The following is a 25,330-nucleotide window of genomic DNA, read 5'->3' on the forward strand; positions in this document are numbered from 1 at the left end:
ATGAAAATTATACCCAAAAGCTGCAGAATGTTCACAAAAATAGACCATATACTGGGACATAAAATAAGTCGCAATACATTTTTAAAGATTAAAATCTTACAGATTTTAATTCAGTTCAAATTCAACATCCATCCATGACAGAAAGATCTCAGCATACTAGGAATAGTTCGACCAAAGTGGAATTAAATTAAAAATAAATAGCAATATCTTTAAAATCCCCAAATATTTAGAAATCAAAGAACACACTTCTAAGTCACACTTTTCAAAAAAGCACAGGGGAAATTAGAAAATATTTTCAATTGAATAATAATGAAAATATAACATCACAAATTGTGAGGTGCTGCTCAAGTTGTGCTTAATGGAAAGGTACAGCTTTAAATGCCTATTTTGGAAAAGAAGAAAGACTTAAAATCAATGTTCTAATTTTCTACCTCAAGGAAATAGAAAAAGATGAGCACGGGCCGGCCCTGTGGCTTGGTGGTTAAGTGTGCGCGCTGCAATGCTGGTGGCCCGGGTTCGGATCCCGGGTGCGCATCGAGGCACCACTTCTCCCTCCATCCTGAGGCCGAGTCCCACATACAGCAACTAGAAGGATGTGCAGCTATGACATACAACTATCTACTGGGGCTTTGGGGGGAAAAAATAAAATAAATAAAATCTTTAAAAAAAAAAAAGAAAAAGATGAGCAAATTAAATCCAATATAATAGAAAGAAGACTTATTTCATCAATTCCACTTATTTTATTGATTTATTCACTTATTTTATTGTTTCATAGAAACAATGAGAAAAACAATAGAGAAAATTAACAAAGCTAGAAGTTGGTTCTTTGAAAAGATTAATAAAATCGATAAAACTTAGCAGGGCTCATCAAGATAAAAAGAAAGCACAACAGCCAATATCAGCAATGAAAAGTGAGATCTTACTACAGATCCTACAGACATTAAGAAGGATAATAAGGGAATATTATCAACAACTTTATGGCAATAAGTTCAACAACTTAGATGGAATGGACAAATTTCTTGGAAAACAGTTTACCTTAATTGACACAAGAAGAAATGGAAAATATGAAGACTCCATATCTATTTAAAGAAATTGAATTTATAATTTAAAACCTTCCCACAAAGAAACTCTAGGCCCAAAATAGTTTCACTGATGAATTGTATCAAATATGTAAGGAATAAATAACAACAATTTTACACAAAGTCTTTCAGAAAATAGAAGAGAAGAGAACAAGTCCCAACTCATTTGATGATGCCAGCATAACTCTGATATCAAAACCAAAGCTATTACAAGAAAAGAAAATGACAGACCAATACCCCTCATAAGCATAAATGCAACAAATCCAACAAAATCTTAGCAAATCTGTCCCAGCAATATATAAAAAGAATAATATATCAGACCAAGTGGAGTTTATCTCAATAACACAAAGTTAGTTCAACATTAAAAATCAATCAAGGATTTCTTCACATTAACAGAAAAAAAGAGAAAAATCATATGATGATGTCTCAATAGATTCAGAAAAAAAAATTGAAAAAATTCAACATCAGTCCACAAAAGATTGTTATAAGGGTCAAATGAGATAATGTACTCGAAAGTGTTTAGTAAACTGAAAGATGCTGTATAAATGGAAGGGATTTTTATTGTCATCCCTCTGCTGTGACCCCCTGAGATTTATAGGCTCCTTTCTTCTTTTTTTTTTTGTGAGGAAGATCAGCCCTGTGCTAACATCTGCCAATCCTCCTCTTTTTGCTGAGGAAGACTGGCCCTGGGCTAACATCTGTGTCCATCTTCCTCCACTTTATATGGGACGCCACCACAGTATGGCTCGACAAGCGGTGCGTTGGTGCGTGCCCGGGATCCGAACCGACGCACTAACCGCTTGCACCACCAGGCTGGCCCTGGGCTCCTTTCTGATAAGGACTTCCTGGGACCCAGACAACACACTTTTCAACTATTCAGTAAATGCCTTCAGAATGGAACTCAATTGCCATGCATGGCAGACCATGATAGAATAATAAAATAATGCCAACCACCAAGTCTACACGGCCACTGTTACTTGAGACCTTACTGCATGCCAGGCTCTGAGTCAGGTGCTGTTCATGCATCGTTTCATTTTGTCCTCACAGCAACTCTAAGGAGGCCGCTAATATTTTTCTCTGCCTTGTAGATGACAGAATGAGGATTAGAGACTAAATACCTTGCTCAAGGTCTCACATATACCATTTCGTGGCAGAGTCAGGAATCCAGCCAAGGCTCAGTCAGAGCGTCAGCTTTTCAGCCCTCCCCTGCCTTGCCTTCTGCAGCCTCACCTGGGAAGGTTCCCACAGAACTGGCTTCTGCCCTCCTGGGCTTCCAGGGAGGCGTGAGCCTGCTCTCGCATCCTCTTTTTCTGCATTCCAAGCACTGTGCTAACACTGAGTTAACGGGAGAGAAAAACCTCTTTACCTCTACTTTGTTGGTTTTTAAAATTCTCAATTAGCATTTTAAATTATAAAAGTAATGCACATTCACATTAAAAATATTAAAACCATGACAATGAGTATAATGTGAACAGTATTGTCCCCTTCCCCACAATTCCGCAGTCACATTCCCTGGACTATCAACAGATTCTACATATTCTTCCAGAAATTTTGTATGTATATGCAAATACACATATACGCATATTCTTAAAGTAAGCAGATGGGTCATCTATTCCTGTGACTTGCTTTTTTATTTAACAGTATACTGGGGCCAGCCCAGTGGCACAGCAGTTAAGTTCTTGCACTCTGCTTTGGTGGCCCAGGGTTTGCAGGTTTGGATCCCGGGCATGGACCGACACACTGCGCATCAAGCCATGCTGTGGCGGCATCCCACATATAAAATCAAGGCATATGGGCGCAGATGTTAGCTCAGGGCTAATTTTCCTCAGAAAAAAGAGGAAGATTGGCAACAGATGTTAGCTCAGGGCTGATCTTCCTCACCAAAAAAAAAAAAAAACCCGCAAAAAACAATATAATACATAAAAGTTTACCTCGTTCTTTTAAAAAGATGCATAATATTCCATTGAATGGCTATACAATAATTTATTTTACTAGGCCCCTATTGAAGAATATTTAGGTTTTTTACTTTTTTAAAATATTACAAATAATGCTGCAGTGAGCAATTTTGTATATACGTTTCATGCATGCGTATGAATATTTTTATAGGAAAAATTCAAGAAAGTGGAGTTGCTGAGTTGAGGGGTATCTGCATTTTAAATTTTGGTAGGTATTGCCAAATAACCCTATAAAAATTTTGCATCATTTGGCACTCCCACAATAATGTGCCTGTTACCCTTCATCCAGTGTTTCAAAATTTTGTGATCTCTTTCCACTATACTTTTTGAGAGCCTTCTGCGTGCCTTAGACACTGCACTAGATTCAGGGATTTGAATGCAGTCAGCGTAGCTAGAGGAAGATTTGTTGGTGAATTACTGTTCCTTTGGGACTAAGAGCTTTTACCCTTTTAGAAACGGAAACTGCAAGCTGGTGAGGTATTTAGTTTCAATTTAGCTTAATGGAAACCTGTTAGTGAGTTTTAAAATAAGGATCAAGACAACTGAAATGGTGAAGGATGTCTCCCGGGCCCCAGGAAGGAGGATGCAGCATCTGTGGATTTGCATGCTTCGAAGAGCCCCTCTTTCTAGGAATAATCATGCTTCAGCACTGAACTCTCGGGTGGAGATATGAGCTGCTAAAGGCTCTAGTCATCTCTAGGGTGGTGTTTCCTAGTAGGCAGCCACACGGATCCTGTGTGGCTGAGGGCAGAGCAGGGTCTATAAATGGGAATATAATGCTGTCAACTATCATTTATTGGGTGTAAACTCCGGCTAGGCGCCACACTATGCGCTTTATGTGCATCAACTCATTTAATCCTCGTAACAAGCCTATGATTGTCTGAGAGGGTGTCATTATGATGCCTATTTTAGAGCTAAGGATACTGAGGTACAGAGAAGAGAAGTAGCTGGCCTAGAGTTGTGAAACTAGCAGGTGGCAGAGTGGGGACTCAAACCCCAGTATGGTTGACTTCAAAGCCCATATTTGGGCCCCAAGGGAGCATCTGATCACATACTTGTTTTTAAATATTATATCTTCATGATAGGGAATAGCTTAAGAAATTTTTATCTCCTTCCTTACCCCTAAAATATGCTCAGGGCAAATGGGTTGCTTACATTATTCAATGGGTCATATACCAAAACAGGTCTAAGAGCAGGTAGGTAGTAATAATAATCACCTGTTACATTGACCGGAATTTTCATTTTCAAAGCACCCTCCCATGGCTGAGGGAGGAAAAGAGCAGAAGATGAGGTGGGTGCTGTGTCAGGGAGCTTGGCGTTCATCTCATGGCTGATGGGGGCCCTTGAAGACATCAGGAGAGTGACATGATCAGATTTATGTTTTAGGAAGATCACTTATAGATAGTGATTAAAGTTTGGGTTCAAATCCTGATCACCTTTGGGTCAGTTACCTGGTCTCTCTATGCCTCAGTTTCCTCATCTGTAAAATAGGAATAATGATAGCTCCTACCTCATAGGGTGGTTGTGAAGATTAAATGCAATAATCTACATAAATTGCTTAGTAAACGACTGGGCCAGAGTTCGTGCTCAGTAGCTGGAAATGATGATAATGATATAATTATTGGAGCGGAGAGAAACTGGAGTCAGGGAAATCAAATGTAGTTAGTCAAGAGATAGTAAGGACCTGAATTAAGGGGGCTATAAGTGGAGACAATAGTTATGAAAGATGTTAAAGAGATAGAATTGCTATACTTTGAAATATGATGCTGATGGGAGGGTGAGGAAAAGGCAGGCGTCTTTGATGGCTCCCACTTTCCAACTTGGGTGACTGAATGGATGGTGGTGCACTTCAGTGAGATAGGAAGTACTGGAGGAATTGGAAGTTTGGGATGGAAAAAGAATGTAATGAGGTTGGTTTTTAAGATACTGAGTTTGAGTACCGTCATCAACTTGAACGTGAGGTTCTGGGAAGTCTAAGCTATAGAAATAGATTTGAATTTCATCATGAGGCGGAAGATGAAGTTCTGGGTGGGGATAAGGCACCCAAGGGGAGTGTGTAGAATAAGAAGACTAGGAGGGGGTCAAGCATGTATTCCTGGAGGGGTCAAGGATATTGAGAAGGAGCTACTGGAGAGGTCGTTGACGTGGAAATGAAGGTGGAGTAGAAGTTTCAAGAAGGACGGAGGGAGCCCTTAGCAATGTCAGGTCTTATAAGAGAACTGAGAAGTAACCACTAAGCAGCTGAGTTGTTATCAATGAACTTTGTAAGGTTAGGTGAATTCCATCCAAATGATGGTTCTGTTCTAGTGGTCCAAAGATGAATAAGACACAGTTCCTGCCCTCAGGATGCTCACACTAAAATCTGTAACAATGAGAATAGAAAAATGCCCTCCTGTGAAGGAGTTCAGTCTGGGACATCTGTTATCCCATTGATCACCAGGGTTAATTTGGCTGCCATGGCGTTCTGGATGGGTTTCCTCTTCCTGCCGCACTTCTCCGTCGACATCCTCCCTTGGCCAAATAGAATGACCTATCCAAGAGAAGAGGACCTTCTTTGGTCAATAGTATAAGAACTGTGAACCTCCCTTGCTGGAAGCACCAAGCTGCCTCCAGTGTGTACTACAGTATTATGTCTTTTTTCATAATACTGTCCCCTTTTGCAGACCAAAACCCAGAGACAACAGAGTGTCTATTTGAAGATACATTTCACACTTTATCTCGCAACAGCCAGTATTTGTGGTGGTGGTGGAAAATGGGGCAGAGCCTTGCTCAAAGTGAGGAAAGAAAGAGTAGAGGGAGGTAGGAGAACAGTGATATTATGTCAGGGTTAAATAAAGGACCAGCAGAGGCTAGTGGGTAGGGCTTTCTTAGGCAGAGATAGTGGGGTCAGGGAAGGGAAGGGGAGGATGGCGTTCCTGACAGGAGAAATGGTAAAAGCAAAGGTGCAGAGAGGGGAAAGCACAGGCCAGGCTCAGGAAATGTGAGTAGGCTCTCTGGGCTGCATCTCAAAGAGCCAGCACATGAGGGGTGGGAGAGCAGGCTGCAATGGAGATGCGGAGCCAGATCATAAATAGAATTCTTAGGGCCAGGGGAGGGAGTTTGGGCTTTCTTCTTCTGTGGTTTGACGGCTTCTGGGAGGAACCATCAAAAGCCTTTCAGGAATTCAGTCTTGTCTGTCTCAGGCTCCTCGTTATGGAAGACCAAGGGCCCAAAGTGGCAGCCTGACATTCAATCTCCTTTGCCGTGGTTGGGAAGTCAGGGCTGTAGCTGATTTCATTGGCCTGTTTTGCATTTATTATAGTGTGGCTTTTATAGTGTGTTAATTGAAATATTTCCAACTGCCAAAAACAATTTCACTCAAATTGCCTTGTCAGTTCTTTTATTGCCAGATAAATGTTTTACAGACATATTTATGGGGGGCAGTGGTAACTGGATCTCGTTTTCTATTTAAGGCTGGCAGTTTGGGTTGGAATTGGCCCTCCAGTGGTCTGTTGTGGGCCGGAAAGCTGTTGGACATTGTGACGCTTCCATCCTGTTACCTTAGGGATCAGAGGCTCTTCAAAGGAAAGCAGCTTTCTGGCTCATGTGGCTTAGCCTCAGAAAAGGGTTCCCATCACTGGAAACCTTGGCAACCTAGCAGAAATCTGAATCCTGCTGCCTGCCCTATCAGCAACAATCCCAGCCCAAGCTGAGACATGCTCTTCTCTCCCCCTGGAATCCCTTTCCTCCAGTCTACCTGCAAACCCTCTCCCACAGACCCTGTCATATAAGTGCTATAAGAGCCCATCTAGTCTAACTCCCTCACATTGCATTTGGGAAACCGAGGCCCAGAGCTTCCCCAAGATCATACAGGTGGTCAGCTAGAGCTGGGAACAGAGGTCTGTGTCCACGTGCCATGCTGCCACCAACATGTGCCTTTTGGCTTCTCTGCTGCCTTGACCCTTCCTTCAGTGCTCTAGGCCTGCTTCTGTCGAGAGCACCTCACTCGCATCTCCAGCCCCCACTGATCTCCCTCTTGCTCCATCATCTGAAACACCTATTTATTCTGTATACGTGCTGCAGGGGTTTTGCTTGTTTCTTTGCTGGGACATTTTACTGTCTCTATCACTATTCTGTTCTTGCCTCTGTAAATGCTGTGTTCTTCTTCTGAAAAACATTTTCTCCTCTTGGACGACCCATACGTGTCCTTTGATACCCAGCTAAGAAATAGCCCCCTCTGGGAGCCTTTCTTGTGCACCCCAGTCTGGGTGGGTGCCTCCGTGCACTCCTACAGCACCCTGGGCACGCATGGCTTGACTGCTGGCACATAGCAGGCTTTCAAAGGGACATATGCTGAGTGAGTGAGTGAGCGAGCAAGTGAGTGGATGATGAGCACTCATCACACTCATCTGTCCTCCACAGACCCTGAGCAAACTGGGGTAGGGACCTCATCTCTCTTTGTCTTTGTCCCACTGCTTAGGTTAGTCCCTGACACATAAACAGATGCTCAACAAATGTTTATCAAGTTGAATTGAGCATGCTGCTGTTGGGAACATAAATTTTTAGCATGTTAGAACTGGAAGGTCATCATATCCAATCCTAAGCAGTTTGCTGACGAGGAAACTGAGGCCCAGAAGGGAAAAACACTTTTCCCAGGGTCACGATTACTAATGGGTTTGATGGTATTCACTCATTTAAATTCAATAAGCATTTTGAATACCTACTATGTTCTGAGACAGCAGTGTACAAAACAAAGCACCTGCTCATAAAGAGCTTACATTCATCCCAACAGGTGTTTATGAATATACTCTGCCCTCACAGTCCCATTAATGCCTAGCACAGAGCTGAGCACTTAGAATATGCTTTCCAAAACTGTTTGCTGAACTGGTTGCAAATAAGAAATGCCCAGTGCGAAGTTACCTGGTTGCTCTCCATAGGTCAGTCCCACTGATGCTGGCTGGAATAGGGTTGCCTCAGATATAGGACCTCCTTGGCTGGGCATATGTTGCCACTGAGAGGACTGTTTTTGAGACTTGGGACAGCTCAGTGTCCTTTCTCTATGAGGTCCCTGGCTGGCAGCCTCCCCGGAATACTCCTTCTGATATTCCCACAGTGATTCACTCACGACTTGCCTCCTGTTTCTGTTCTTTCAGAGCATCAACGCGGGCAGAGGAACCAGGAAGAGGGTAAGTGCTGAGACCACCGCGGTCTCTCAGTAAGAAGCTAATAGCAGTTTTTCTGTTGAAAACATTAGCTATATATTTTTAAGAAAATTCAAATGAGCATAAAAACATTAAAATCACTCTTAAACCTACCACCCCGGGAAACTTCCTAATTAGCATGTGAGGTTATATCCTCCCAGACATTTCTGTGTGTATAGAAGAATTACATATATTTATTTTTAAATGGAATCAAACTGTTTATGTTATTTTATAATCTGCTTTTTACATAATATATTTAGAGTGCCTTTAGTTGCCAATAAATATACTTTTATAGCATCATTTAAAATTACTGCATAATATTTTACCATATGTTCCTTAAGGCCATGCCATAATTTGTTCAACTGTACCCCATAGTTGGACATTTAGATGTTTTCTCTTTTTCACTATTATGAACAATCCTCCCACAAGCATTCATGAATTTAAATCTTTGGGCATATCCTTGGTTATTTCTTTAATATAAATTCTTACACATAGAAATTTGGGTCAAAGGGTATAAACACTTATTAGGTTTTTGGACAAATATTTCCAAATTGCTCTTTAGAAGGGTTGTGATAAGTTACGGGTGCCCGTTTTCCCACAACCTCACCAATATTGGATATTAGTTTTGGTTCGTTTGTTTATTTTTGGTTTTCACCAGTTTTATAGTGAAGAAATTGCATTGTTTTATTTTGCACATGTTTGATTGCTAGTGAGGGTGAATATTTTTTAATACGTCATGGGCCACTTTGGCAAGGTGTTTAACCATCTGTCGGGAAAAGGAAAAACTTCTAGTCCTTGATTTTTTCACTCCAAGGATCTGATGGGACTGTGAGGCTTAAAGTTACCAAGTACTGAGAGTATTGCTGTAACAGTAAACTTTAAGTGGCAAATTGGAAGGTAAAATATGAAGTAGAGTTGAAGCCCTGCCTTTGTCAGCTGGTCCGGGCCATTAGCTTCCAGGCTGTATGGGAGGCAGTAGGGAGGATCCAGCTTTTCTGGTCCCAATACTGGAGCCAAAGGCCCACCACAATGTTCCAGCTAAGCCCTGAGCCCAGGGCTGAGGTGGCCGTAATCTTCCAGGCAATGAGAACTCTGGCCTGGGCAGCTCCTTTGGATTCATCTTATGAGTGGTCTGTTGTACATCCTGTGTTCTATGTATATTCTGTATATCAGGACAGAGCTTGGCTTCTGGGAGGATTTGTGAGTGAAGGGGCTTCCTGCAGCACTGCTTGCTTGTCCGAGCAGATCAGGCCCTCCTGATCCTCACGTGAGGTTCTTTTCCAGGATGAAGATTCAGGGACCGAAGTGGGAGAAGGAGCAGATGAATGGGCCCAGTCCAAAGCCACAGTTAGACCCCCTGACCAGCTGGAGTTGACTGATGCGGTGAGTGAGCAGCATCCCTCCCTTGCTCCTTCCACCTCCTCCAGCCTCAGAGATGTGTTCTTCCATAGTTCTGATTAGGAGCCTGCACAGAACCTGGGTGTCAGATGTCTGCTGGTACCCTGAGGGGGTCTTCCCAAGCCTCAGAGGGGGTGGAGGACCCTCCAGGTATGACCCTCTTGGTATTTCTCTCCCTTAGGAGCTAAAGGAGGAGTTCACCCGGATCCTGACAGCCAACAACCCACACGCTCCCCAGAACATCGTCAGGTACAGCTTCAAAGTAAGTCATCCCCCTAGGGCAGGAGCCTCTAGGTGCTCCTTGGCCTGGTGGTGACCTGCTGCAATGCAAAAGCCTCTCAGCTGTTCAAGAGACCACCTTTAAACTGAGATCTTTGGCTGGAACCCTGAGATTTTACATGGAATTTTCCAGAGATTTGTGAAATTTCTTTATGAATCTCCCCTACAGTCTTGCTAATTGCATTGTCTTAAGTACCCTGCAGAGCCAGTCTTTTCAAGAATCCTGAAGTGAATTATTTGGTTAGAAAAATACTTTTTCAATATGTATAACATGTTTTTTACTAATATCGACTATTGGGTCTTCGGAAGCCGGGTGTTCCTCCAGCCAACACCCGGGTGGAGTACAAACGCCCCTCTGGACCAGGAGCTGGCCTTTTCCTCCGGCGCTCCTGCCTGGGAGGAAGCCCCGCAGGCTCCGTTCTCAGCATCTCCTGACATCACAGCCAGGCTGTGATGTCAGCCTGGTACACGTGTTTTGGTACACGTGGCATGGGCACATTCTCACTTTGTAGACACCCGTATGGCACCTCGTTAAGGAGGACAACACTGTTTTCAGCCGTAGCAAGGTCAGCTCCTGTGAGGCCTGACTGAAGAGAACTTCCAGGTGCCATTTGAGCTAAAGTGGAAGTGATGTGTATTTCATTATTTTTTTTTCATTATTTTAAGATCCATTTGTTCCAAGCTTACTGTGTTCCAGTATCAGGTCCTATATTAGAACTTTTACACAGGGTATCTCATTTAATCATTTAATCACGTTTCTTTGATATAGGAACTATTTTTATCTTCAATTTATAGAAACCAAGGTTAAATTAGATAAAACATTACAAAAGTCACATAGCCAGAATTCAAAGCAAGATTTCAACTAGTTTGTCTTACTCCAAAGCAACATTGCACTGTTTCTTTAAAAAGATGTATATAGAGATAGATAGATAAACTATTTTGAATCTATAATAGAAACCCATAGTGCAAATTTCAAAAGATTCAAAAGAAGAACAAAAATAGAATGAAAATGAAACCTCCCTCCCCGTCCCCTTCCCTGAAGACAACCATTATTAACGGTTTGTTTTTTTTAGACAGTTTCATTGAGATATAATTTCTATACCATACACTCACTTTTTTACAGTGAGCCATTCACTGGCTTTTAGTGTATTCACAGATTATGTAACTATCACCACAATCAATTTTAGAACATTTTCATTTCTCCCAAAAGAAACCCCGTCCCTCTCAGCTGTCACTCCCCAGTCCTCCATCCCTTCCAGCCCTAGGCAACCACTAATCTATTTTCCATCTGTATTGATTTGCCTATTCTGGACATTTCATATAAAAGGAATCATACAATATGTGGTCTTTTGTGACTGGGTTCTTTTACTTAGCGTATATTTTCAAGGTTCATCCATGTTGTAACATGTATCAGTACTTCATTTCTTTTTATTGCCAAATAATATGAATATACCACATTTTATTGTATGAATACACCACACTGTATGAGTATACCATATTTTATTTATCCATTCATCAGTTGATGGACATTTGGATTGTTTCTGCTTCTTGGTTATTATGAACAGTGCTGCTATGAACATTCATGTAAGAGTTCTGGTGAACAATTTCTTGAACACACTGTTTCTTATTTAAGATTGAGTAATCAACCCCTCCACAAAGAGACTGCAACAAATCCAGATGTATTTCTTGAGAGGTTCCACTCCTGAGGTGTGCTAACGACCTCCTTTGGCAGCCCATAAGGGACAGAGGGGCAGAGGGAAGCTACCTCGCCCTCCCTGAGCTTGTGCTGGAGTGTGGTGCACTCTGTGGGCTCTTGTCCTTCCGACATCTGGAAAGTCTCTCTAGGGCTCAGTGCACTGGCCGTAGGAGGCATGCTACAGGCAGAGGATTGGCCCTGCCTTGTGGGTGTCAGTGCACTCCTCTTGTCCTCTGGGAAGAAAAAACTTATTAGAAAAATTTCCTTTGATTCACCTACTAGCCGGGTAGCCCTAGGCTCCCAGGCAGGCTCACCTTACCCAACCTTCTAACAGCCTCCCAGGCATCCTCCCACAGAGCTGGTCTCCATCTCTTTGGTCCTTCAACGAGATCCAAGAGCTTAAGGTTTCTAAAGCTACTACTGTCCCTTGACGTGCTGGAGTGGGACACACATGATTCAGATCTAGGCATGCCTCCCTCCTTCTAGAGAAGCACTGGAGTCTGAATTCCATCCCTAAACTGAAGAAGAAGGTCCTAGTCACTGACGGGGACAGGATGAAGGTGAAATCTCAAATAACAGCTATATGGATAATTTATTCCCATGGGAACCTCCATTGTCATAGTAAGAGTTACTACTTTTATTGAGCACTTATATTTAGCACTTTTGTGTCAGACACTGTGTTAATAGATTGTTTTCATTATTTTCAATACTTACAACTATCCTGAAAACTAGATATTATTATCCTAATTTTACAGATGAAGAAATGAAGGCTTAGATTGGTTAAGCCCAAGGTCATGAAGAAAATAGGGGCAGAATCGGGATTTGAATCCAATTCTGCCCACCTCCAAAGACCATGCTCTTAACCGCTGCACTGCCCCGTCTCCACATCCATCCAAATCACTGACAGAGGAAGGGCTTTGGGGTGACTTTTAAGGCAGAGCCTCCCAATCTCTGTGCAGAAAGAGTGATCCTCTTAGCCCCCCAGGGGCAGGTGGGTCTGGTACAGCTGGAGCCCATGGGCTGGTTTCCTCTGCAGTGAGTTTACCCCAGGTGCTATACAGATGTGATCATCTTCTATATGACTTGAAAAGGTTTGGAAAGAACTGTTTTAAAAGAGGGAGGAACTACTGGTCTCAAAGTCAACTTTAGGACTAGCATACCGATAATGAGGAGGCAGTCTAGAGGAACCAGACTCTAGGCTCTATGAAAGCAGAAATCCTGTCTGCTTTTGCTAAGCTTTATATCCCTGGCACCTGGAAAATACTTGGCACATTGTTTATATTCAAAAATTATTTGTTGAGGCGCCGGCCCGGTGGCGCAAGCAGTTAAGTGCACACGCTCCGCTTCGGCGGCCCGGGGTTCGCAGGTTCGGATCCCGGGCGTGCACCAACTCACCGCTTGTTAGGCCATGCTGTGGCGGCGTCCCATATAAAGTAGAGGAAGATGGGCATGGAAGTTAGCTCAAGGCCACTCTTCCTCAAGAAAAAAAAAGAAAAAAAGGGAAGGATTGGCGTCAGATGTTAGCTCAGGGCTAGTCCTCCTCACACACACACAAAAAAATTATTTGTTGAAGGAAGAATGACCAAGGTTGCCTGGGCTTTAAGCCTAGCCCTGCTTCTCATTTGCTGTGTGACCTGAACAAGTGCCAAACACAAACCTCTAGATTTCTGTGGTCCCTTGTATGGAACAGGGGGACTGGGGATTTGGTTTCTCTGAGGATCTTTCTAGCCCTGGCATCCACTAAGTACGGTGGAGAGAGGGCCATGCCAAGGGCGTTTGATGACTATGTGTAACCCGCCCGAGGTTTGTGGTGAGACAGGTGAGGTGGGACCCCTTGGCATGGATGTAGGAGACAAGACATCTGAGCCAGTGACAGGTAAATCCAGAGCTGCTCAAATCGGAAGGAGGAGGTATCTTAAAACAAATCTCTGATGAGAACTTAAAAAAACAAAAAACTTCATTTCATTTGTTGCCTCCTCTTCTCTAAACTGGAATACAGGGAAAACTTCAGGTTAACTGAGGATTTGGTGGGTTATATTTCCATTAACAGAGATGGACTATCAGGCATTAGAGAATGACTCCAGGCCTTTTGGGGACCCCTGGTCTGACTCAGGCCCCTCTCTTCTTAGGAAGGCACATATAAGCTTATTGGCTTTGTGGACCAACTGGCAGTTCACTTCAGCCAAGTCGGGAATCTGATCCCCAAAGACTCAGATGAAGGACGGAGGCAGCACTACCGTGATAAGTTGGTGGCAGGTAGGCCTCTGGACAAGCCTGAGGCTGCAGGCTGGAGCTTGGTCCCCTTTCTCTGGTCACTCTAGAGAGTAGATCACTAAGCTAGAACTTTGCAGAGCCTCTACTCACATGAAGTCCAATAGCTGGCTGTTCTGGATAGGTCTAGGAGATAACCCATGGGGCTCAGGCCAAAGAGAACACTGGGGCAGGCAGGATGTGAAAGGCAGGAACCAAGGTCAGCCTTCCAGGGGTTGGGGGAGTGGGCTTGGACTTTAGGATCATCAGCAATGTCCTACCAAGGTTCTCAGGAGTCCGCCAAGGTGGTGCTTTCAGAAGCAGAAATCCTTGAAGAAGAAGAAGAGTCCAAGGAAGCAGAAGCTGAAGCTGGGAGTCAAACAGATGTGCCTGCAGCTGAGGTGCAGTAGAATATTGCTCTCCATCCCTCCCCTTACAGTCCAGTTGTGGATGGAGGCTTCAGGGGTGGCTCATTGGGGGTGGGGGCGGAAGATGAGAAGTTAGAGGCTGCAGGTGCCAACGCCTCTGGCGTCATCACCCTCCCCCACTTCCATCCTATCCCAGGACACTACCTCTCCCACTCCCAACTCCCTACCACCTTCTTCTCCAGCCGAGTCCTGGTGCTGTGGGTCTTTTTTTCTAGGCAGCTGAAAAAGTGACACAAGAAGAATTGATGACTCCTAAACAACCCAAGGAGCGAAAGCTCACCAACCAGTTCAACTTCAGCGAGAGGGCCTCACAGACCTTCAACAACCCTCTCCGGGTAGAGCAGCCCCTACCCCAGCCCTTTGACCTCGCAGCTCTGCACTGTGCATGCAGGGAAGAAGCAGGCCTGACCCAGCCCCAGTGGCCCTCAGCCTGGCAGGGTGACAGGGAAGATGCCACATTTTCTCTCTCCAAGGAAGGCTGGGAGCATGTGTTCAGGTCCCTGTAAGCCATCCAGGCAGGAGTTCAGAGGGAGCAACACAGAGGCTGGTGCCCTCCACTGAGACTGAAACTTGAATTGGGCTTTGAAGAGGAGGTGAAAGTCAGGATCTGGGGAAGAGAGGGGAGGCCAGAGTGTGCCGGGATTGGGGGTAGGAGCCAGTTTGGCTGAAGTTGATGGTCTGTGTGGTAGACTAGCTAGAAAAGATTAGAGAAATTCCCTGGCTCATAAGTACGGAGAACCCTGAATACTAGGCTGAAAGAACCCCTCAGAGTTTCAGGTGAGAGACTCACATATGTAAGGTAGTATTCTACAGAAATGAATCTGTGAATGGAGGGCAGAGGTCTACAGGGTGGGTTTTTGGCAGCTCCTAATCACCATGTGTGGTCCCTATGCTGACATTAGGTAATCTGGGTGATACACAGTGGGAAGGGGGTGCATTCTCTCGGGGAACCAGAGACCCCAATATCAGGGATAAGCCTTTTCAGGTTGAGGGATATTAACCCAGTGGCCTGCCAGAGGCTGACCTCTGTGTCCTGTGTCTGAAGGCGGGCCACAGGCAGGTCTGACTATCCCCTACTTGGAGTTTTTCTTGGTTGAAACTGGCACTATGAGGCTTCATTACCCCTGCTTTCTAGCTTAGGCTTCTTCAGAAGGAAGCTTGGATGGAAAATGTAGACTTTCTTTACCCCGGCTCCTCTTTGCTTTCCCAGTTCTGTGTCTCACCCCTCCCTCAGCCCCAGCCAAAATGCTTCATCCGTGGATATACTGTTGGGTTAAATGAGAAAGAGTTGAGGGCTTTCTGTGGGTTTCCTGTTGTCATTGTTCTCTAGGACCGAGAATGCCAGATGGAGCCTCCTCCCAGGACAAACTTTTCAGCCACAGCCAATCAGGTGAGACTTGGGCCAGTCTAAAAGCCATCACTGTCCCCTCCCAACCCCCTACCCTATGCATCCTTGTCCTGCTTGGCAACAAGGGCAACTCGTGTGGTCAAGGATTCCTCTGGCAGTCTGCCCTTCCCATCCATCCACCTCTCTGCTCCTTGTCCAGGCTCTGAACACCAGGCACAAGAGATAGTAGGTCTCTATTCAGTGAGCTCTGGACCAGGCACACGCCCCCCAAGGCAAGATGTCTAAGGGGGAAGCAGGAATGGCTTCTGGAAGTTCCTCCAAGAACATGAGCAAGCATTCATTCCCATGGACTCTCTGTATCCCGTGGCATCCCATGGCTGACTCTGAAGTCTTAGCACTCTGGCCCTGCCCTTGCAGCAGCCTTCAGTGTTCCTGCAGACCATCCTTCCCCCTCAAGTCTTACTGGATAGCCACGCAGATTTGGGCAGGATATGGTGCCTGGAGATCTGAGCTCAGGCCCCAACTCTGCTGCTCATACTGTAAGATCCTGGGCAAGCCATGTCACCCTTAATGCCTGTTTCTTTCTCTGTCAAGGGAGGATGATAAGCTGCCTTAGATGGTTGTTGGAGGACTCTGAGTAAAATAAACATTGAAGCACTTTGCATGTGCAGTACTGGCCCATGGGTGAATTAATAAATGTAAGGTGTGCCTATCTGGCCTCCAGGTGGCAGTGACTACCCAGCTCTGGGGAGCACACAATGTGATCTGGAGCGTTTGCCCAGCCCCAAATCCTTGCTGCTTCCTCTGCTACTATCCTTGGGCTTCTCTTGCTGTCAAATCCAGTTAGCAGGGATTCCCTTACTTTTTGTGTATCTTTTTATGCAGAGAAGGTTTAGTCAATGCTGTAGACAGCCAGCCTGATCCAATATGTTTATCCCATCTCCATGGGTGGAGACATTTTTAAATTTCCTAGTTCAGAGTCTTATAAATCACCACCAAAAATGTGAGTTAGCCTGATGTTTACCCGTTTGTTCTGCCTGGTAGTGGTTGTAAGCTGGAACAATACTGATCTTCAGCTAACAACCCAGCCCCTGAGCTGTAGGGTGGATAGGCCCAGCGCAGAGGTGCTCTGAGAGCTCCTTCATTCCTGTCCTAGAGCTGACAGTTAGTAGGGAAGACAGACACTAAATACATAATCACAGTGGGCCAAGTAGAGGATGTTATGGAGGCATGTGACAGGGGTTGACATGGTTGACTCCTCAAGCCCTAAAGGCTGAAGAGTAGCTGGCTGGGTGAAAGTGTTGCCCCACAATAATCCCTCTCATCTTGCCCTTGCCTAGTGGGAAATCTACGATGCCTATGTAGAGGAGCTGGAGAAGCAGGAAAAGACCAAAGAAAAGGAGAAGACAAAAACCCCAGTGGCTAAAAAAATGGGGAAGATGGCCATGAGGAAGATGACATCTATGGAGTCCCAGGTTTGGTGAGGGTTCCCATGGCTCTGTCACAGAGAATGACTGAGTGGGACCTTGGCTCCTGGGTAGACAGAAGCCTGGCTATCTGGGAAGGCTTCACAAACACTTAAAAGGGGGGGCTAGTGTTGAAGTATGAATAGTTCTTTCCTTGTGGGAAGATGTGAGGAGAGCTACAACTGTCTCTGGCATTCTACACTCCCCCCAATTTTGTATAGGTCTGGAGGCTAGCAGTAATTCAGGGTTGTTGGGCTAGGGGGAGCCCTGGAAGAGCTAGGGAGTCTTCCCAAGGTGGGGCTGTGAGGATAAGGAACCACCTCCCTGGGCAAGTGCTCATGGGGTTTGGGAGGGTGATTTGCTCTTTAACCTTCAGTCCTCAGGTTTCCTTGCACTTAATTCTTTAGGTGAGTCTTCAGGGACAGGAGCGAGGTCAGAACTGACCACAGGTACCAGCAAGTCCTGGCCAATGGGTGTGGCCACTGTGGGCTGGATTTGCCATGAGGAGCCATGTAGGAGTTATTATAGAGGTCATGGTTGGGGGGCTCATTGTAGGTGTAGCCAGCATAGGTTTGGGATCATCATGGAAGTTACAGCGATAAGTCACTGCAGGGAGGGTCACCACAGGGAGATGCTGAAAGGACACGTTTGTCCCTTCGATGGAGAGAAGGCTGGGTCAAGGACCCAGAGTCCCAGTATTGAGCTCAGGGTGGGTTTGCTGTGCGGTGAGGCAGGAAGGACAAGGCCCACAGGAAGCTGGGGGCTGAGTTCAGCACCTCGGAGAGCTCCCAGGCAGCTCTCAGGGAAGTGGCTCTGCTCCACCCCAGAATGAAGGCCGGATCAGTTAAAGGAAGTTCTGCTTCCTTTGTCTGAGATATGCCCACTGTCACTCAGTTCCATGTCCCCGATAAAGTCACATTTTGGGGGAGGTTTGGGAGTTCCCTGCCTTGGCTTAGCAGAAACTGCCCCAATCGGTTTCATTCAATCACAGACCGAGCAGTTGGTGATCATGACCATACCAGGCACTGGAACCCTGAGGTGAAAGATGGATGCACTGCAGGTGCCCTGTCCAGACCCTTCACTTCCCCTGCACCATTCCCTAGAGGTTAGGGCTTCAGGGGCTGTTGGTCTGGGTCAGGGTTCACATGAAGATCCATCAGGGGTTTGGCTTATAGCCTCTATGCTGGGGCCATAGTTGCAGAAACCCTAACTGCAGTCACCAAGACCCAGAGATCAGAAGAAAGGTCCCTGTGGCTGAGACTGAAAGCTGTCCTTGGCTCTAAGCCCTGCCAGAGTTGGTGTCTAACCAACACCCTCAGGCAGGCAGGACCACCCCCTCCGTCACACTGGGTCTTTCCAGCTTGGCTGACATGGAGGGCTGTGATACAGGCAGATTCCACCCCTGTGGACCGAGAAGCCACAGTGGAGGCAGGACACTAGGGAGTATAACATACTCCCCCCAGTGAATACTTTAGTGTGCAACCTCTCCCCAAGGGAATTGAGCTCAAACTGGGAATCCCAAGTACTGGGCCAGGCTGTCTGTAGGATAGAGTGTGTGTGGCAGTCACCTTCCCCTTTGCTCAAGCCCAGTGCTTGAGCAGTGTGAAATCCCTTTCTCAGAGACCTGGGTGTGACTAGGTTGGTATAAAACTCAAGTGTGTGGGAGGGGAGAAAGCAGAATAACTTCAGGACACTCTGTAGTAAGGTCTGCAATGGTAGATCTCAGGTTTCTGTCTCATTAATGATTTGGGTGAATGTACAGAGTGAATGCAAGCTTGTCTAATCTGAATGATTAGGGCAGGAATGGGGGAAAGGGCTCGGAGTCCACAAGCTCAGTCAGAACCAATAAAGAGCTGTGGCTGCTCAGGTAACACAGTACCCAGAACAAAGGAGGTGACAGTCCACCCTACTCTCTCCTCACAGCACATATGGAGCCTGAATCTCCCAATACTAGGAGAGGGTATTCAGGCTGGGGAGGGACTGGCTCTCTGTGTGGGGTTGACAGCATGGGCCCTGGAGTCCACAGACCTGAGTTTATATCCTTGCTGTGCCACTGATTAGCTGGGATTTTCTGAAACCTCAGTTTCCTCATCTGTAAAGACATCCTAATGATACCTACTTTCCAAGGTTGTTGTCAGAACCCAAGATAATGTATGTACAGCCCCTGACATAGTACTTACTGGATACTGGATACTGATTGATAGGTGGTGGCTGTTGTTATTAACATGCCGTGTGGCTGATGGAGTTGGGATGGTTCACCTGGAGAAGGGCCGACTCAGGGAATGAGGCACTATCCTCTTACATCAGAGGAGCTATCACCAGGCACACAGTTCTCTGTGGCCAGAGGACAGAGTTAGGACCGTGGGTAGAAGACCTTGGGAAGTTAGGTTTCAGCTAGCAGGCTGTCTGCTGTCTGCCCACAGAAGATGCTGCCTGACACAGGAGAAGCATTTGCCAGGAAGCTGCCAAGGGGAAAGGATCCTGCTTTTTGTCAGGAGTAGGGGGAGTAGCTGGGAACAGGTGAACTCTGAAGACTGTGGTTGTAAGACTCCAGTGAATGTCCTCGGTCAGTTTCTGAGATAAACTTGGAGTCAGTTTGAGACCTGACAAAAGGCTCCCAGAGGGCAGCTCCCCACATGGGACTTTGTAAGCCCCCGCCGCACTGGTCTGCATGTTTCCCCTGACACCACCACCACCGGGCACGGGGTTAATAACAGCATGAGCGTTGCTACATTTAGTCCTACAATGGCCCTGTGATGCAGGTGCCATTGTCCATCCCCACTTTATCATGAGGACTCTAAGACTCAGAGAAGTTAAGTAACGCCCAAGGTTGCCACCCAGCTCCTAGTCTGTGGGATGGGATGGGAATGCAGGTCTGTGTAGTTCAAGAAGCTATTCTCTAACCACTGCCTGACACTGCCACTCCTGGGAAACCTCATCCTCAGGGGCCATGGGCCTGGCTCCCTGGAGCCCCTCTAGGGGGCTGCCCACTCCCAGCTGGCTCACTCCTGCCACCTGCCCTAAACTCTGTGTTCCTTTCTTGTCAGCCCCAAACTCTTTGCTCCTCTATTAACGTGCTAAGTGGTTCACCTTGTGGATTTATGGAATTTCACATAATGATAATCTTGTTTTTTGGTTCAAAATGAGTCATTTTTCCCTGACATGAAACTTCCTGCTTTCTCTTTGGTCTGGGCAGTGGGCAGGGCCCTGGATTAGGCGTCAGCCCTGCCTGGTGCTCCCTGTGTGCAAGCATGTCTCTCTTCCCTCTCTGGGCCTCCATGTCTTCCTCAATTCTTGACTAAATAAGTTGGACCAGAAGATCTCGGAGGCCTTTTGTGGGTCTTTGTCATCACTGAGCTGGTGAAGCCTCTCTGTCTCGTCCAAAGAAGCCTCCACCTGCCCTCGTCTGCTCTCTCTCCAATCCTTCCCTGGGCTCTCATTGATGCCCTGTCTTGTGTGCAGAGATATGCCTTCTCCGGAAGAAGCTCAGAATGAAGAGCATGAGCTCTGTTCAGGGGCCAAGTATAGCAGTGCAGTCTCCTTGTGCCACTTGTGAACCGGGGGTTCCCAGAGCTGGGTGTGGTGGGGCATGCAGAGATACCCTTACAGAGCGATCTGGGGTGGCCAGTGTCAGAGAGGCATTGCTGAACCACTTGCGATTATGGGCTGTGGCTCAGGGCATGACCTTTCCAGATGCTAGCTTATGAGGACCTGTGGCCTCTACATCCCCACAGAGTGATGATATCACTAAAGTGACCCAAGCTGCTAAAATCGTGGAGCGGATGGTCAACCAGAACACATATGATGACATTGCTCAAGGTAAGATTTGAAGTGCTGGCAACCACTGTTATTACCTGTATCGAAAGTCCCCCATACAAGGCGAGTGTTTGAGTGTCCCCTGCTAGTTCCCATAGGTACAAGGGGAGAAAAAAATAATCCCTCCCTCCTCTGGATGTCGCTAGAGAGACGAGACTTATGCAGATCAACCATGGACAGTGGCATAAGAAATAATGGTTGTAGTGATGAGATCTGACAATGGGGTAGCAAAAAATACCTGCACATCAGTAACCCAATGTCATCTTCCCAAGAACCCTGGGAGGCAGGCTGAGCAGAAATTATTACCTCCACTTTACACATGAGGATGCTAAGGCCAAGGTCAGTGAATGGCAGAGAGGACCCAAATCTAGGTTTTGAGCTTCCTACTTCTGTGCTCTGTCCTCTACGCAGTCCAGCTTGGGGACAATATAAATGCTAGAATGTACCAGATGACAGAGCCTCGAGATGGAAGAAGGGAACGAGGGATGAGTGGCAGCAGTCAAGGAAGGCTTCAGGGAGCGCTGAGCTGGAAGCCAAGGGGTAAGCAGAGTTTGAGGGGGAGGTTAGCGAAGGGCAGACGTTCTGGGCAGGACATAGCATAAGCAGTGACTTGGTGGTGAAAATGAATTGGAATGGACTCTGGGGACAAGGGGCAGCAGGCTCAGTGACCCAAACAGGGGTTTTGTTAGAAAGTGGTGAGAGTTCAGGCTGGAGAGGTGGCTGAAGCCAGTTAATGAAGGGCCTCAAATATCATGCAGGGAGTCTGAGCTTTCTCTGCAGACAGTTCAAAGATACTGTCCAGGCAGGGACATTGCCGATGAGAGCAAGGCTGGAGGGGGATGGGATTGGGCAGAATACAGGGACAGAGGCGAAGGTGAGGTTCTGGAGTGGGATGGAGTGGGCCTCGCCACACCTGACCCAGACTGCAGCCTAGGGGATGGAGAAAAAGGAGCAGTTACAACCGTGAGAAACAAGCCCCATGTTCCCTGGGAAAGGCCTATGTGCCAGGCGTTGTGCTGTGCAATTTATATGTATTATTTTATTTCATCCTGACAGCCACACTGTCAGGTATAGACCATTATTATCTCCATTTTATAGATGAGAAATTCAGGCTAGAATGTTCTCACTTGTTCAAAATCACAGCTCATGTGAGGTGTGAGTGGTGGAATCAGGACTCGACACAGGCCCCTTGGATCCACAGCCTGAGCACTTCAGCACTGGGCTACAGTGCCCCTGAGCTGGACGGGACATTTCAAATAAACACTCAATAGGTCTATGCTGGTGATTAATTGGTGATGAGGTGAAGAAAGAGATTGATTCAGAAACGCTTCAGTCCCGGAGGCCTGGGAAATTCTGGTGTCTTTGATGGAGCCAGGGAAACGGAATCCTTCCCATGGTGTGAATGGCACATTCCCGAGTGGCTCGTATTTCCCTAAGAGGTTGTGCATTTATGTGGAGCAGCTGCCTCCCCAGAGTTGGCAGCTCCTCGCTGCTGGCTGGTCTCCGTTGCTGACAGCCCAGGGCTCTTCTTGGTGACTTGATGCTCACGGCTCACCCACGGGACAGAGAAGCTGGGGCTGCCAAGACCCACAGCCTAAACAAGCCCCCTTGTTATCATTCAGGCTGGAAAACGACCTTGAGTGCTTTTCAAAGCTGTCAAAGTACACAGCAGCTGTGAATGAATTTGTCACTCACACAGCTTGGCTCCCTGAAACCCAGCCTCTGCAACCAGCCCACCAAAGGGCTGCAAACATGATTAATACCCGTGGAGAAACTGGCCTTGGTGAACCTTTTTCATTTATAAGAACACAGTCACATCAAAATGCATTGAACTTTGATTTTTTTAATGGCATACTCTTTTCCCTTTGGGAAAGTGTAATCACGAAGAAGTGAAAATAGAGAAGTGTTACCAATTAATCTCCTTTCTGAAACGAGGTATTTTCAAAGACGGCCCGAGCCCAGGGATCTCTGATCTGATCCAGGCTCACGCCTCCGACCACTCTAATCTTTCTTTGTTCTGAGACATTTTTAAGATTTGACTTTAGTCCTACAACCTCAAGGTGTGGGGCACTGTGAGAGAGGTTGGCCATGCCGAGGCATGTCCTTGACCGTGTTAGATGAGAGGATTCATTTTCTAATGGGTCACCTTTGGTTGGAAAGAAGACTAGAACCATTTCACTTCTGTTGATTTATTTCATTGCATTCTTTGAATGTCACTGGGTGTCTGCTCTGTGGCTGGCCCTGCACTAGGCACTGCGGGCCCAGAGATGAATCTAACATGCTTCCTGCTCTCCAGGAGCTGTCTGGTGAGGGAGGCAGGCAAAAGGATAAAAAGAGGCGACACAGTGTGACAGACGTTTCCGTAGAGGAGAGGCACAGGGCTGGAATGGAGGAAGAAATGCTCACTAGAAAGTGAAGGCCTCACAGGGGAGGAGGAGTTTGATCTGGATCTGGAGTGAGTAGGAGTTTGCTGGGAAGATGGAGGAGCAGGATATTTTAGACACTATTTGATATAGAGGGTATGTGGACAGCTGGCTGGAAATGACACGGAAGCAGTGGCCTGGAGCCGTGGTCTGAGCAGGGAGCCCCTGTGCAAGGAGAGCCATTGGGGGGTTTTCAGTGGGGTGGGGGAGGTGTGTGGTGAGGTGATGTATTGGTTCTCGCTCTGGTGGTTCTGTGGGACGTGGACTGGAGGGGGAGTTACTGGAGGCAGGGAGACCAGTTAGGAGGATGTTGTAATAATCCAGGTGATGGCTATTGGGGCCTAAACCTGAGTAGTGGTTATGGGTTTGGAGAGAAGTGAATGGATTAAAAAGATAATGAGAAGGAAAATATGAGAGATGATGGAAAGAGATCAGTCAAGGGTTACCTAGGTTTCTGGCTCAGACACGCGGAAGGATGGATGCAACTTCTACCTAAGTTAGAGGAAACAGGAGGCAGAGACAATTTAGGGCAGGAGATGAACTTGAGTTCAGGTGGGCAAACCTGGGATTTTATCTATGTGGACATCGTGGCTTTATTGTAATTTACCTCCGACCACAATGATGACAGTAACAATAACACATATAGAGCACTTACTATGTGCAGGTATTTTTCTAAGTACTTTACATATATTAACTCAATTAATCCTCACAACAGTCCTTTGAGATAGGTACTATTTCTATTCCCAGTCTGAAACACAAAGAGGTTAATTGTTTTGGACAAAGGAGGTACAGACAGAAAGTGGAGGACCTGGGTTTGTCATAAAGTGGCAGTCCCAGGGCTGACTCAGCTGTGTGTGTTTAAGATTTTAAGTACTACGAGGATGCTGCTGACGAATACCGGGACCAGGAGGGTACCCTGCTGCCGCTCTGGAAGTTCCAAAACGACAAAGCCAAGCGCCTGGCCGTCACCGCCCTCTGCTGGTAAGTATAGACATTGCAGCAACCCCAGAGCCCCTGAGCGCCTGCGGGTGCCAAGCCCTGAGCTGGGCACTTCTACTGCACTTAGCCACCTTGAGGGTGACACGTAGCATTGTGGAAAAAATGGGACTGGGATTCTTTTGGGATTGTGGGGTCAGCCCAGGTCTCTAAGCTGGACAGTAGATGTCTGCAGTGCAGTTAAGCACTAGTGTTCACGGGAAGGCCCGTGTCCATGGGAGGGCCATGTCCATTTCCTGGGCCAACGGGTTCTTATCTCTTTTGCAGGAATCCAAAATACAACGATCTCTTTGCAGTGGGACATGGCTCCTGTAAGTGATCTGGCTCTTCATTCATTTGTTCACTCAACCAGCAAACATTAAGTACCTGCTCCGTGCAGAGTTCTTTGCCAGGTGTGAAAGATACAAAGATGACTAGGATACAGTCACTGCCCTCAAGGGGCACACAGTCTAATGGGGAAGACCGACCATCACACCAGCAATTAGTGCTGGGTAGAGATATGCCACAAGGAGCCTTGAAGAAGTTATTGTGGTGAAGAGGGAGGAGGAGAGCACTTCTGCATATGCAGAGGTCCGGAGGCATGAGAGATATGGGAGGAAATGAAGTGCCGTGGGGCCAGGGTGGCCCCCAGGGGGCGTGGTAAGCCATTCCAAGAAGCTTGGACCTTCTCCTGAGGGCAGATTTCTGACCTTATCCCCAGGGGAAACCACTGGAGGAATTTGAGGAGGGCAGGGACACGACCAGTGCAGGGGGCACTTGCAGGCATGAGACCGGAGGCTGGGGGACCAGTCAGGAGGAGTGAGGCATCCCGAGGAGGGATAGCAGGGTGTGAGCCCCAACTGTGGAGTGGAGACAGAGAAGCAGGTGTGACAGGCATGCAAAGGTAGACTGGAGCAGACCTGGGGAGGGAGGTGTGGCGGGGCTGATGGAATGCGTTTCCTCGTCAGGCCCTGGAGCAGAGGGCTGGTGCTTGCTGTCCATCCCTTGGCCCTGAGCCCTGGGAGACTGCTGTTGCT

General features: G+C 46.7%; 1 protein-coding gene across 1 annotated transcript in view; it reads left to right on the plus strand.

Moving 5' to 3' along the window:
* The window catches only part of DNAI1 (dynein axonemal intermediate chain 1), a 58,895-nt gene that overhangs the window by 12,783 nt on the left and 20,782 nt on the right, over nucleotides 1–25,330 (plus strand). The window contains exons 2-12 of the mRNA XM_087444237.1: nucleotides 8,167–8,199; nucleotides 9,499–9,597; nucleotides 9,794–9,874; nucleotides 13,717–13,843; nucleotides 14,123–14,238; nucleotides 14,481–14,600; nucleotides 15,596–15,655; nucleotides 16,954–17,088; nucleotides 20,814–20,898; nucleotides 24,182–24,299; nucleotides 24,582–24,625. Coding sequence (XP_087300363.1) covers nucleotides 8,167–8,199; nucleotides 9,499–9,597; nucleotides 9,794–9,874; nucleotides 13,717–13,843; nucleotides 14,123–14,238; nucleotides 14,481–14,600; nucleotides 15,596–15,655; nucleotides 16,954–17,088; nucleotides 20,814–20,898; nucleotides 24,182–24,299; nucleotides 24,582–24,625 — 1,018 coding nt within the window. The remainder of the gene's footprint in view (nucleotides 1–8,166; nucleotides 8,200–9,498; nucleotides 9,598–9,793; nucleotides 9,875–13,716; nucleotides 13,844–14,122; nucleotides 14,239–14,480; nucleotides 14,601–15,595; nucleotides 15,656–16,953; nucleotides 17,089–20,813; nucleotides 20,899–24,181; nucleotides 24,300–24,581; nucleotides 24,626–25,330) is intronic.

This window comes from Ceratotherium simum, chromosome 20 (genome assembly GCF_057802395.1).
Source record: "Ceratotherium simum simum isolate JZ-2026a chromosome 20, ASM5780239v1, whole genome shotgun sequence".
Lineage (NCBI taxonomy): Eukaryota > Metazoa > Chordata > Mammalia > Perissodactyla > Rhinocerotidae > Ceratotherium > Ceratotherium simum.